This window comes from Lepidochelys olivacea, assembly GCF_965140295.1.
Source record: "Lepidochelys olivacea isolate rLepOli2 genome assembly, chromosome: 12".
Classification (NCBI taxonomy): domain Eukaryota; kingdom Metazoa; phylum Chordata; order Testudines; family Cheloniidae; genus Lepidochelys; species Lepidochelys olivacea.
This window is the reverse complement of record NC_140422.1, coordinates 771,885-784,374: the sequence shown is the minus strand read 5'-3', so window position 1 is coordinate 784,374 and position 12,490 is coordinate 771,885. Positions and strand designations below refer to the sequence as shown.

Genomic DNA, 12,490 nt, shown 5'->3' with positions numbered 1-12,490 from the left:
GAAGGCCCCTTTGCAATGTTACCCTCCGTAAGGTCACGCGTTCTCACGAGGGGGAGCCCTTTGCCTCCACCGCCAGCCCGCGGCCTCACCCCGTGAGCCCCTGTCAGCGCCCCCACGGCCTGCCCACCCTGAGGGAGCAATACGGCCCCCGCCTGTTTAGCCTGTAGTGACTCAGCCAGCATGTAAAGCAGCGGTTATGGGAAGTGGGGAACACAGAGTAGGAAGTTACCGCACAGTACAACTGGGTCTGGCCAAGTCCCAGCGGGCCCAGCCCCCTCTTTGTCCATCCAGCCGACCCCCTCTACCACCTCCTCAAAGGCCCCTCCTCCGTCCTTTGTCTTTGTTCCGGGCACACACATCCCCTGGGCCCTCTGCAGCCCTTTGCTCTCCCGCTGGCCAGACCCAGTGGGTTCCAAGCTGGGCAGGGCCACCTAGTCATCAGTAGCTAAGTGACACAGCGTCCAGGCCAGGCTGTTAGGCAGGGTCACACCTGGGCCTCTGCAACACCAAACCCCCTCACCCACCCCCTGGGTAAACAGCAGCACACAGGGGAAACTGAGGCCCACACAGTATTCATACAAACTGTTAAGAAAATTCCCCACATTGTCACAAGGCCACTAGCAAAACTGGGGTGGGGGTCCTAGGGCTGGAAGAGGCAGGAGGGCTGAGGCAGAGCTGAGAGTGGGGAGCCTAGGGCCAGAAAAGGTGACGGGGGAGAGGAGGGTGATAGGAGAGCTAGGGGGAGTCACAGGGCTGGGAGAGGCAGTGGGGGGAGCTGGGACAGAGCTGGGAGGTCCTAGGGCAGAGAGAGGTGGGGTGGGGGGCTGGGACAGAGGTGAGGGGGGAGCCCAGGGCTGGGAAAGGTGAAGCGGGGTAGTATTAGAGCTGTGGGGGAGCCCAGGGCCAGGAGAGGCAGGGAGGACAGGAAGGGGTTTGCTGGCATTAAGCCTGCTGCCTTCTACCGCTTCCAGTCCCTCCCTCCCGTGGCACATATGATCCAGTGGCCTCAACTCGGCTCAAGGGTCCAGACTTGAGTCACTGTCTGCATGGGGAGGGGGAGGGAACCTGCCATGCCAGCGCTGGGTGCTCTGGGCTGGCTGGGCAAGGGTGGGCGGTGCCCCTCACAGCACCTTCCCAGGGTTCATGAGATTCTTGGGGTCCAGCGTGGCCTTGATCTGCCTCATGACGGTCAGTCCCAGCTCCCCGATCTCCTCCCGCATCAGATGGCGCTTGCCCAGGCCGATGCCATGCTCACCCGTGCAGGTGCCGTCCAGGGCTAGGGCCCGTCTGGGAGGAGAGGGGGCAGGATATGCATCAGCAGGAGGGCAGGGCAGCTGGGGGGAGGGTGGCCGGGGCGGCTGCACCAGGTGGGGGCAGCACAGTCAAGGGGAGGGTGTCACCGGGGGACCCTTGGACCTAGTGGCAGGGGGTCCACAGGGGTACAGGAACCCCAGGGTCAGATCCCTTCATGTGAATTCACCCTAGGGGCAGGGGAGGGCTCAGCTGTGTGCCAGCTGCCCATAGCGGATGCTGAAGGTGTAGCATGCCAAAGGGAGCGGGTGAGGGGGACACAGCCCAGGGGGAGGGTACAAAAGAGCAGGGTGTGGCCCTGGGGTGCGCCCCATGTGTGTGCAGTCCCCCCCGCCCTTTGCCTCTGGGACAACTACTGACCCCGTCCAGACCCTGCCCAGCCTGGCTGTGCTCCAGGGCCCCATGTGCGGAGCAAGTGCCCGACTGTCCCCCATGTGCAGAGCAGCTCCAGTCTCCCATGTGTCCTGGGAGGGCTGCCTAAGCTCTCAGCGAGGAGTCCAGGACAGGTAGCTCCTGGAAACTCTTCTGGTTGCTTCTTCTGCCACCCTGGTCCTGAGCTCTGGGCCCCTCCCTGGTGTGCCCCCCCATGTCCCTAGGTCTGTGCTCAAAGGCCAGTTAGGGCGGGCCCCATCTGCCCCCCGCAGGATCCCATGAGTTGCTTCTGCCCTTCAACACCAGAGATGGGCCATGCAGGGCTGAGCTGCACTGAGCAGGGCGGGGTAGCACTGGGCAGAGCAGAGCTGGGTCGGGCCGGGCAGATAGGGCTGGGCAGGACAGAGCCGGGCTGGGCAGGGCTGGTTAGCACTGGGCAGAGCTGGGCCAGCAGGGCAAGACAACGTGGGTAATACTGAGGAGAGCAGAGCTGGGCAGAGGCAGGCTTGGCAAGGCAGATCAGGGCTGGGAAGAGCTGGCTTCCTACCTGGCCAGTCGGGTTGCAAACTCCTTGACGTGCTGGCTCTCGGCCAGGTTGGCCGGGTCGAACACCAGTATGCAGTGAAAGTTCCCGTCACCCACGTGCCCGACTATCGGGCCTGAGGGGACACAGACCAGCTGCTCATATGTAGACCCTCTCCCAGCCCAGACACCTACTGCCTGGCTCCCTTCCACCCCTCCTCCAGTGGGGCCCCTTGCCCTACAGAGCCCACGCTGGAGTCATTACCCACCCCTGAAATGCAGCCCCCTCTGGGCAGAAAGGGGCCATGCCCAGGGTTTGGGGAAGGAGCCCCCCGCTCCACTGAGATGGGGGTGGGGGTGGGGGTAGCTCATCACGGATATCCCCCCCATCGGGATCTGGCCAGTGCATGAGGGGCCGCACGTCCCAATGGCTCGGGAGGACGGGATCTCCAGCAGCGCCGCTCCCCGGTGCGGGCTGGCTCAGCCATTGGCTTGTCCTGTCCAGTCTGCCCCAGCACGGGGTGAGACTGGATGAGGTCACAGTGTAGGGGCACAGGAATGTCGCCCAGGGAGCATGTTCCCTGACAGGTGGGGGTCATGGCAGGCCCAGGGCTTATTAGTTCCAGCTCTGGGGAGCCAGGCTGGCTTAGTCCCCTTGCAGCCCCACTAAAACACAGGTCCTGCTCAGCACAGCCCCCGGGCTCAGACCCCTGGGATCGAGGGGCACTAGCCAGAGCTGTGGGTGGAGTATGTCAAGTGCGTTAGAAGCATCTGATGCATGTCTGATGTGTGTGAAGCGTGTTGTGTGTGTGAAGCGTGTTGTGTGTGAAGCGTCTGATGTGTGTGATGTATGTGAAGCGTGCCCAGCTGCCCTGTTCTCTGCGTTGGTGGGCATTGTCAGGCACTCGTGCCAGTGAGGCGTTCACCCCAGACAGGTGCACTGTGGGTGGTTGGCGTTTAGGGGCCGCATTTGGGTTTATTCCCAACTCCTGCGGCAATGTGGGGCAGGGCCTCTGCCCCCTCTGTCTGCAGCCCTCAGTCCCATGGCTCCCACACCCAGACAGGATAATGGCAGGCAGGCCTGACCGCAGGGGGATGGGAGCAGCACCAACCCCGTCATGTCATCCCTTCTCCTGCTGCCTCGCCCAACCCCAGTGAAGTGACCCCCAGCTGCACAGGCCCTGACCCCAGGCTCAGTGGAGACCTACCTGTGAGCCCCGACTCCTGCAGGTCTCTGTGGGTCTCTCCCACGATGTGGGGCAGCCGGGAGATGGGGACGCACACGTCCGTGGAGTAGCCCTGGGGGGACACCGGAGAAGGTTCACTGACCCCCTCCACAGGATTGACTGGACACATTTGGGCACCCTGATCCAGCCTCATGCAGGGGGTGCACACTGGCCTCTCTTGGGCCCCCAGAGGATCCCAGCTCCCCCTGCGCCCCACTGATGGGACCCAGGCTCAGCTTGGGAAAACCCTTGCTAAGCCCTCCCAGGCATGGGGCTCGGGACGTGCTGTTCAGTGGAGTCCCCTGAAGGTCTGGGGACCACTGACTTTGGGACGCCCATTGAGGAGCGGCTGTCAGCAGTCACGCTAGGGCAGAACAGTTCTGTGGGTGGGCACTGGCCCCCCCAGACTGGGGAAAGCCCAGAGAGTCTCATGTCCCTGGCCCACCAAAAGCCCCCATATCACTCCCCAGTCCCTTCCCCTGATGCCCCCCAGTCATAAGAACATAAGAATGGCCATACTGGGTCACACCAAAGGTCCATCTAGCCCAGTATCCTGTCTACCGACAGTGGTCAATGCCAGGTGCCCCAGAGGGAATGAACAGAACAGGGAATCATCAAGTGATCCATCCCCTGTCACCCATTCCCAGCGTCTGGCAAACAGAGGCTAGGGACACCATCCTTGCCCATCCTGGCTAATAGTAATTGAAGGACCTATCCTCCATGAATCTATCTAGCTCCTTTTTGAACCCCCTTATAGTCTTGGCCTTCACAACATCCTCTGGCAAGGAGTTCCACAGGTTGACTGTGCGTTGAGTGAAAAAATACTTTCTTGTGTTTGTTTTAAACCTGCTGCCTATTAATTTCATTTGGTGGCCCCTTGTTCTTGTGTTATGAGAAGGAGTAAATAACACTTCCTTATTTACTTTCTCCACACCAGTCATGATTTTATAATCATGTCCCTTCCCTTGGTACCCCTTACCCTCTCCCCAGACACCCCTTGTCCCTCAGGCACTCCCTCACCCTCTCCCCAAGTGACCCCCTCTTCCCCCAGCCTCCCCCACCCCCTCTCCTCGGGCACTCCCCCACCCCCCTCCACGTGACCCCCCCTTCCCCCTGGCATTCCCCTCCCTCCAGCGCTAGCCCACCTTGCTTCCAGGGCGCAGGGCCAAGGCTGCATACCAGGCGTTGTGCCGAGCGGCCCACAGCTTGTTCCTTGCCTCTGGTTCCCGGGCCCAGGCAAAGTCTGAGCCGCCATTCAGCTGCACGATCTCCTCTGCAAAGGGAGAGAACCCCTCACTGTCAGACCCCTGCCCCCAGAGCGGGGCCTGGTGGCCAGCCGACTCTGCCAGGCAGGCCGGGGCAGGGTAGAGGCCTGGCTTCCCCCGTTGCTGGAGACCTACACCAGCAGGTCTGTGGGACGGGAGGTGAGAGATCCACTCCCTGGCATGGCGACAGACTTGGCCAGGGCAGGACAGAGCAACTCTGTCCCCTACAGAAAAGGGGAAGGGCAGCAACAGCCCACCTCAGCCACAGGCCAGGCAGCCAGCCACCCCGCAGCTCCACCTAACCCCATGGCACCATCCGAATATGCCTCTGGTGTCCTAGCAGTGCCCACTGCCCCAGGGCTGCTGCTCCCCTGCTGCACCAGGAGGAGGGAGGGCCCCCAACCTGTGCCCCCCTGGGCAGCACCCGCCTGGCGTCATGGGCATACCTGCCTGCCGGACCTGCTCCTCCACACTGCTGGGCGAGCCGTGAAACTCCAGGAAGAGCGTGGGGGACACGGTGTAGCTCAGGCCACTGAACCGGTTACAGGCAGCCATCATGACATCATCCAGGAACTCTGGGGGAGCAGAGAGGCTGGGGGTCAGAGCCCTGGACGGCTCTGTAGCCCACTGGGGAGCGATACCCCCTGCTCCCCAGGGCATGCTCTGCAGGGCACGGGGCAGCCAACTCACCGATCCGGGCCACGGGGATGCAGGCCTGCAGCGCCTGCACCGTGCAGCCCACCGCCGCCTGCACACTGGGGAAGGCACACACGGCTGCCACTGTGGCCTCAGGGCTGCCATGGAGCCGCAGCGTAGCCTGGGTGATGAGCCCCAGTGTCCCCTCAGAGCCCACAAACAGCCCTGTCAGGTTGTAGCCGGCAGCGCTCTTCCTGCAGCAGGGCGAGAAGGGGCTGGGGTGAGATTTGGGGCAGGAGCCCTGTCATAACCATACAGCTAAGGGTAGCCTAGAATTCCTCCTTACCGTAAGGGGTTAAGAAGCCCAGATAACCTGGTTGGCACCTGACTAAAAGGACCCATGGGGAAAGAAGATACTTTCAAAGCTTGGGGGGCGGGGGGAGGAAGGCTTTGTTTTGTGTGTTCTCTTGGGAAGCAGAGAAGTATCAGGTCAGAAAACTCCTTCTCCTATAAACCATCCTAACAGTCTCTCATATTACAAAAATTGTAAGTAAAGCCAGGCAAGGCGTGTTAGATTATCTTTTGTTTTGCTTGTGAATTTTTCCTTTGCTGGAGGGAGGTTTATTCCTGTTTTTTTGTAACTTTGAAACTAAGCCTAGAAGAAGTTCTGCTGTGTTTTTGAATCTTTTGTTACCCTGTAAAGTTATTTTCCGTCCTGATTTTACCGAGGTGATTTTTACCTTTTTTTAAAAATAAAATCCTTCTTTTAAGAACCTGACTGATTTCTCTATTGTCCTAAAACCCAGGGGTTTGGGTCTGTGATCACTTTGTAACCAATTGGTGAGGATATTATTCTCAAGCCTCCCCAGGAGAGGGGGTGTAAGGGCTTGGGGAGATATTTTGGGGGAATAGGAACTCCCAGTGGTCCTTTCCCTGACTCTTTGTTAAATCACTTGGTGGTGGCAGCGTACCCTCCAAGGACAAAGAGTTTGTGCCTTGGGGAAGTTTTGACCTAAGCTGGTAGAAATAAGCTTAGGGGGTCTTTCATGCGGGCCCCCACACCTGTACCCTAGAGTTCAGAGTGGGGAGGGAACCCTGACAAGCCCCCTGGTGCCCCCCTTCCCCACAGCCCCCAGTACCTGAAGTGGCGGCCCTGGCCGGCCGTGTGCAGCACCCTGCCATCAGCCAGCACCACCTGCAGGTTGAGCACGTTGTGACGCATGGTGCCGTAGCGCACAGCATTGGTGCCCGAGGCGCTGGTGGCTGCCATGCCGCACAGGGAGGCATCAGCGCCGGGGTCTGCGGAGGGAAAGGGCACAGCCGGCGGTCAGTGGCGGACGGGGCCAATGGTCACAGGGCACTGCAGAGCCAGCATCCCGGGGAACCGTCCCCTCCGCACCCAGGGTAGAGCTCGGCCCAAGACAGAAGCCGCCCGCCCCCAGTTGCTGTGCCGTGGGTGCTCCGAAAGCTGGTCCAGGCCGAGCCCCTGGCAGCTGCCAGCACCGAGCCCAGCACGCCGCGGCCGCGGGGACGTAGAGGGAGTGGCCAGGTCAGAGTCAGGCCCTTCACCCTGGGCGGCTGCAGCACAGACTGTGCCCCCATTGCCCTGCCTGGCGCTGCCCACCCCGTGGCCCAGGCGGGCTGTGGCCTGCGGCATGCTGAGCGGGCCAACGAGGGTCCTGTGGCGGGGTTGATTTTCATGGTACGTCCACTGGAGTGCGACCCAGCTGTTCTGTTCCCGGCAGCCAGCCCCACTGCGCTGGGCTGGATTGGGGCGGAGGATCTGGGGGTGAAGATAACCGGCCCACTGATAGCCTTCCGCCCAGGTATGTCGCCCAGTGCAGCTGCCAGCTTCCTGCTCTGACACCATTAAACCCAGCAGCAGGCCTGGGCATCAGCCATGTGCTGGAATGGGGCTGGGACCGCTCGTCCCCCACCACTGGAGGGCGCCCCTCACCCCATGCCCAGCATCATACCGACAGGGAACCAGAGGCCGGTGTCCCGCAGGTAGTTGTTGAGCGCTTTGTGGGTCACCCCCGGCTCCACGGCCACAGTAAAGTCCTCAGTGCTGAGCGCTGTGATGCGATCCATTCGGGTCAGGTTAAAGCACACGCCGCCCTGGCCCAGAGAGATGGGAGCGGGCATGAGAGACAGCCCCACCGGCGCTCCCTGGAAAGGGTCTGAGACCTGCTGGGTCACCACCTGAACACACATAGGCAGGTGGGGCAGGGGCAGGACACTGCCAGGCTGGGGTTCCCTTGCTCTGTGCCCCAGTAGTATCTCGCCATGGCTGCCCTGGCATCACTGCCCGGCCAGGGAGTCGCCAGAGCTCCAGGCGAAGATGAACCACCATGGCCCCCCCAGCACTGATCCCCCAAGACTCGCGGGCACCACAGAGCTGCCCTCCTGGCACAAGAAGAAGTGGAGCCTGCCTGGGAGGAACCTCCCCAGAACAGCCATGCTGGGCCACGCACCTACTGGCCTCTGCAAGGACTTCCCTGCTCGGGACAGCGGGGCAGCAGCCAAGGCCTGGGCCGGCTGGCTCTTGTCGAGAGCGGAAGACTCGCTGTGCCAGCCTCACCTGCAAAAGGACCAGTGCGTGGGGTGGCAAGGGTCTGGGTTGGCACCTCAGCTGGATGAGTGGGCAGAGTGCCAGCTGCACGGGAGCCCCACTGGGTTATGCCAGCTGGGGATGGGATCTGTCACACCCTATGGCCAGGAAATGCTCACTGCGCTGCCCCCCGCTGCGTATCCTCATTGCACTGCCCCCCGCTCCATGCCCTCACTGCGCTGCCCCCCCGCTGCGTATCCTCACTGCGCTGCCCCCCCGCTGCGTATCCTCACTGCGCTGCCCCCCTGCTGCGTATCCTCACTGCGCTGCCCCCCCGCTGCGTACCCTCACTGCGCTGCCCCCCCGCTGCGTATCCTCACTGCGCTGCCCCCTGCTGCGTATCCTCACTGCGCTGCCCCCCCGCTCCATACCCTCACTGCGCTGCCCCCCCGCTGCGTATCCTCACTGCGCTGCCCCCCGTTCTGTACCCTCACTCTGCTGCCCACCGCTACGTACCCTCACTGCGCTGCCCCCCCGTTCTGTACACTCACTGCACTGCCCTCGTTCTCCGTACACTCACCGCGCTGCCCCCCCAGCTCCGTACCCTCACCATTGGGCCCCCGCTCCATACCCTCACTGCGGTGACGCCGCCCTCCAGGCCCGTGCCAGTGCTGAAGGGGATGATGGGGACACCATGACTGTAGCAGATTCCCGCCAGCTTGCTGACCTGTTCCACGTCCTGGGGCCAGACCACAGCATCCGGCGGGCTGCACCTGCAGGCAGGGGAGAGCCCCATGTAATGCCAGCTCCCAGGGGCAGGGTGAGCCAGCTGCCTCTGCGCACAGCGTGTGCAGCTCCACCTGGGCTGAGAACACAGCAGGGAGCCAGCCGTGAGCCAGGCTGGGTGGGGCAGACAAGGCCTGGATGAGCCAGGGGAAGAGGGGCTTTGAGGGCTGAGCAGGGCACTGGCCTCTGGCCCCACAGGTTGGCTCCCGAACACTGATCCAGAGGACGCTAGAGGGCTCAGCACCAGGGCCCATCTGCCCCAGCTGGCAGGGCATGGTGAGAGAAACTGGGATTTCAGCGGCGCCTTGGAGGCAACAGTTTGGCGCAGCCCTGGGCACCGGGTGGGGCTGCACCCGCTGTGGCCGTGCTGGGCACGGGGGGCACTCCTGCAGCAGCAATGGGACAGCTATGCCTATGCACCCCAACAGCTGCTGGGGTCCGGAGCCCGTCCCTGGAGCGCTGTCCTTCCCGTGGCCATGTCACTGCGTCTGCCTGGATCGCGATGGGTGCTGCACACACGTCACAGTCCCTCCAGGGGGATGGGCTCCTCCCAGGGCATGAGGGAGCCAAGCCAGCAGAGGCCCTTCACAGCCCCTCAGAGAGCCCCCAGGCCTGGGTCAGCGAGGCTCTAGCAGGCTCCCCGGTCTGCACTGGCTGTATGAGCCAGCCTCTGGTGAGTGTGTGGCGTGTGCTGGGAGCTCCGCAGGTACCTGTGCATGGATTCATCCCTCCCATGCTGCTCCCGGGCAGCCAGGGCTGTGGACACATTCGGGGTCCCCACCACGGCTCGCAGGGCCTCCACCAGCTTCCCCGGCAGCTGGCCCTAGAGAGAGTTAAAGGGCCAGCGTGTTACAAGCACCTGCCGAAACACTCCCTTTCTCCAGGCGGCAGCAGAGCTCCCAGGCACGAGCTCGAAGCGTGTGGGCAAACCCCAAAGCTGTGCAGGGAGATGGGCACCTAACCACAGCCACCCGTCTCTCCCCAGGGATGAAGGGCACAGGACATGGGGCTCGTGCTGGAATGGGGGCTTGGCTGCTCCAGGATGGGGGAGGGATAGCTCAGTGGTCTGAGCATTGGCCTGCTAAACCCAGGGTCGTGAGTTCAATCCTTGAGGGGGCCATTTAGGGAACTGGGGCAAAAATTGGGGATTGGTCCTGCTTTGAGCAGGGGATTGGACTAGATGACCTCCTGAAGTCCCTTCCAACCCAGATATTCTATGATTCTAAGACATGATGGGCAGCGGGGTGGAGCTACGCGGGAAAGTCCCTCCCATCATCTATCATTGCCTTAAGAGGTCTGTCACAGACACAGATATGTACTGTGTCTTCAGTGTCAAAAGGGCTGGAGATTTCCTTTCAATCCCCTCCCCCTCCCAGGGCCGCCCTTCAGCAAGGATGGCCCCAGCCAAGCTGATCCAGCGCTGCGCAGGGATGCCAGGCTCCGGCATGCACAGGGACCTGGAGCACAGGAGCCAAACGCGGAGACCTGCCTTCCCTGAGCTCCTCCAGAGGTGTTTGCCACCACTACAGATTTGTCTGGGTGTGTGAAAGAGAAGGGCCCCTGGCAAGAGATGGGTTGGCTAAGGGGTGCAGTTCAGCTGTTTACAACATTATTGGCCCTGGAGATCACAGGTGCCTGGTTTCGCCTCATTGGCCCTGCAGGGCCTCTGGTCAGCTCTTTCTGACCCAAATCCAGGGGCGTGGAAAGGAAATCTGAAGGAAGGAAATCTTAGTGCAACACTTCCAAACAATCCGAGGAGATTATGGTTGGGGGGGTTGCAACTGGGTCTGAAACGACTCCTCCCTGTGGAGCCAAGGCCTGGCCTTCAGGGAGCTGGGGAAATGCTGGACCTCTAGAAACCACAAGGCCCCGAAGGAAGGCTGCGTTAGGGCAGAATAGGACTCAGGTGGAGAGAGGCTCATACGCCCCTGGCCTGAGGTGCAGGCTGGCTGTGAGCATCACCAGAGACTCTCGGAAGACACATAAGATCCTGGTCTTAGCAGCCAAGTTCATAGAATATCAGGGTTGGAAGGGACCTCAGGAGGTCATCTAGTCCAACCCCCTGCTCAAAGCAGGGCCAATCCCCAATTTTTGTCCCAGATCCCTAAATGGCCCCCTCAAGGATTGAACTCACAACCCTGGCTTTAGCAGGCCAATGCTCCAACCACTGAGGTATCCCTCCCCCCACAACTCCTTAATTTCTGGCCACCTCTCGCCCTGCAGTAATGTGATGCTGCTCCGTGCAAATGAGCGCTTTCTAAATGAGCATGAATTAAAGTCAGGTGAAGAGCTGCCCAATATTCGGTCAGGGGGTCTCCACTCGGCAAAGCGTCGATGGGACAATGGCTCCTCCTGACGCAGCAGAGTTCACAGAGTTGGAGCCAGAGCTGCGGAGTGTAACGGCTCAGGTGTTCGCTGTGTTTTACCTGCGGGGCCAGCCCAACCTCAGGGGAGTGAGGGAGCGTTCCTTCCGCACCAGATCTGAGCCCGACGTTCTAATCAGCGGCTCCCGTGCAGGATCCACTGCCGCTTCTCGGAGCAGAGCCCCACTTTGCTGAGTCTGCCCCCTGGCCCAAACACCCCCTTGCCCCTTGGCACGCACGATCCTGGCCTAGGGAGGCGGGTTTTGGAGCCCCCCAACGCTCCCTGGGTTTCTCCCCTCCTGGGGGCTGCCTTTGTCAGTGGTTTGACATTGCTCCCCTGCTGACCACAGCTGGGGGTTCACTCACTTGGGGTGTGAGTCCTTCCCTTTCCTCTGAAACTCACCAGAGGTTCATCACTAATGTCCCCAAATCCCCCCCTTCTGCCCAGTGCTGGGGGCGTGGCGGGAGGGCAGGGTCTGGGTGTGGGTAGGTCGCAGCCCGTTGCAGTGAGGGTTCCTGGGCCCAGAAGCCACCCTCACAGGGCTGGCTTGGTGTCCTTCCTGCCCTCCCCATCCTGGGCCAGGTGAGCTCCAGGGCTGATAACAGCCTGTGCGGGTCAAATCCAGCCTTGCGGGCGGCGACAGACTCTGTGAGATGGGATCAGGTGGCATCATGTCAGGGGTCCTGGTAGCGGGCCCCATAGAGAGCAAACTTCCACCCTTAGATGTGGCCCTTGTGGGTCAGGCGGGAGGTGCCCTAGGGAGGTGGTGGGGCGAGCAGGACTGGCCAGGGGGTGATGGGGGCTCAGTGAGCAGCTCTCAAGCCAGTGCTGGAATTGGCTATTCAAACAAAAGTGCTGGATGCAGCTGCCCTGGCCAGAACGTGGCTGGCGGAGACTCCAGACCCGCGGCATGGGTGGAGATGCCCAACACCCCCCATGCCACCCCAAATTGTATATGTCAATGGGGGGCACAATTTAAAGGGGGCAGAGGAAAGTTCGGTGTCCACCCCTCCCAATATAGAAGTCAAACTACATCTATGGCCGCCGGCCAGGGTCCAAGCAGACACGTGGATCCTCCCCACCCTGCATCAGCCAGGCCCGGGCCAGGCACGGTACCAGCCCAGCGGGGTTGGGAGGGCACAGAGGGGCCTGTCTGACTCCCGCCGCTGGCTCGGAGCTCAGCCCTGCCCTGCGGGGAGCTGGGTCGGAGCCGCCCCCGGCAAGGTCACACCAGGCCCGAAACGCTGGCGATGGGCAGGGCCCAGCTGGCCCCCTGCCAGTACCTGCAGGCCGGAGCTCCTCCTGCAGCCGAGCGCCCCGCTGCCGCGACACAGCCTCTGCAGAGCCATGGGGCGCGCAGGGGCAGGGGCGCAGCCTCCCAGCTGAGCTCCCCAAAGCGAAACCAGCCTCCCCACTGGCCCCGCCCCGTCCATGTTAAGGCGGAACCGACTATTAAG

At 62.0% G+C, this 12,490-nt stretch overlaps 1 protein-coding gene across 3 annotated transcripts; it reads right to left on the bottom strand.

Annotated features, from left to right (window-relative positions):
- Nucleotides 1-553: 553 nt before the first annotated feature.
- Nucleotides 554-12,455, bottom strand: LDHD (lactate dehydrogenase D). 3 transcript variants are annotated; one of them, XM_084644269.1, is made up of 11 exons: nt 12,317-12,455; nt 9,380-9,492; nt 8,494-8,656; nt 7,309-7,450; nt 6,472-6,631; nt 5,387-5,586; nt 5,143-5,271; nt 4,577-4,704; nt 3,414-3,504; nt 2,231-2,342; nt 554-1,287 (listed from the first exon to the last, which is right to left on the bottom strand). In XM_084644269.1, the coding sequence occupies exons 1-11, from the start codon at nt 12,380-12,382 to the stop codon at nt 1,122-1,124; spliced, it is 1,470 nt and encodes a 489-aa protein (XP_084500395.1). In that variant the 5' UTR covers nt 12,383-12,455; the 3' UTR covers nt 554-1,121. The 3 variants fall into 3 exon arrangements, with proteins under 3 accessions (XP_084500395.1, XP_084500396.1, XP_084500397.1); XM_084644270.1 differs by having other exon boundaries at nt 8,515-8,656; XM_084644271.1 differs by having other exon boundaries at nt 8,611-8,656.
- Nucleotides 12,456-12,490: the final 35 nt, after the last annotated feature.